Raw genomic sequence first — 1,121 nt, forward strand, 5'->3', positions numbered from 1 at the left:
TTGCTGACGCATGTAAAGAGCGGTTGCATGTGCATGTAATAAGATCAGCTGGGGCTCTCGAGCGCGTGTTCATGTGATCGAGGTTCTCGGCCTGGCTGATGTGTGACCTCGGTCGCTGAGCCACGGTCGGCCTGGCTGCGTCCACCTTTGGTTGCTGAGTTCACGGTTGGCCTGGCTGTGACCTCGGTCGCTGAGCCACGGTCGGCCTGGTTGCGTCCTGAGGCCGCAACGGTGCGCGCCGACCTGTCGGCGTGCATTGTGCCGCGCCCGACGCGAAAGTGCCCACCGTCGTCGTGCGCGCCGACCAAGTTGCGTGCCTCGTGCCGCGCCCGACGCGAGAGCGCTCGGAGGCCGCCAGTGGGCGCGCCGACGCAAGCCGTTAGTTAGATCACCCCCGAATCCCTCGGCTCCCCGCAGCACGCGACCATAATCCACATCGCCTTCCCTCTGCTGCATTAGGTGAGACCGTCCGATTGTTGGGCTCAAGCTGAGGATGCGGAGGTGCCTCGCACGTCCGCACCCTCTCTCTCCTTCCCCCTCGCTATCGCTCCCTCCCCCGCGTCTCCCCGGTCCGAGATCTGACGGAGATCACCGAGATCACGCTGAGATCGCACAGGCGCTTGGTGTGCCTGAGTCGGTGCCGTTGCGCAAGTCACGTGCCCAGTGTCACGTGCCCAGCGTCACTGGCAGTGTTGTGAATATTTAGGTGTTGAGCAGTGTTACGTGCCCAGTGTTGTGCACGTTTAGGTCTTTTTTGTGTGCGACCGTGCTCACAAGTTTTAGGTGTGTTGTTGGCAAATCAAGACACAGAGCTCACACAGGATCACAGCGGGAGGAAAGCGGCGAGTCGCAATTCCAGGGGTCGTTGTGGCGGGCCACCCTGTCCAGAGAGGCATGGATGCCAATCTGGGGTCTCTCGACCGAGTCTGATTTCGCCTCGCCGCCTCCCGGTGGTGAGGCTGGAGAGCCAAAGCGGCGGAGATGGTGGGGGAGGGCGGGGGATCGAGGAAAGCACGACTCGCACCGACCCTTCACGAACCGAAAGGCTGCACCCGGGGAAGGCACAAGTGAGTGTCGAGCGATTCCGTGTGCCAGAGTCTCGCTCGGCGAACCCGCTCATG

General features: G+C 62.6%; 1 protein-coding gene across 1 annotated transcript; it reads left to right on the forward strand.

Annotated features, from left to right (window-relative positions):
* Window positions 1–98: 98 nt before the first annotated feature.
* EMIHUDRAFT_259989 (hypothetical protein) lies at window positions 99–706 on the forward strand (the record flags this gene model as incomplete). Its single annotated transcript, XM_005793302.1, has 3 exons — window positions 99–111; window positions 223–308; window positions 617–706. 3 exons carry the CDS (start codon window positions 99–101, stop codon window positions 704–706), a joined length of 189 nt encoding a protein of 62 aa, XP_005793359.1.
* Between the last annotated feature and the right edge of the window lie 415 nt (window positions 707–1,121).

The sequence above is a fragment of the Emiliania huxleyi genome (assembly GCF_000372725.1).
Source record: "Emiliania huxleyi CCMP1516 unplaced genomic scaffold EMIHUscaffold_10196, whole genome shotgun sequence".
NCBI classification, from domain to species: Eukaryota; Haptophyta; order Isochrysidales; family Noelaerhabdaceae; genus Emiliania; species Emiliania huxleyi.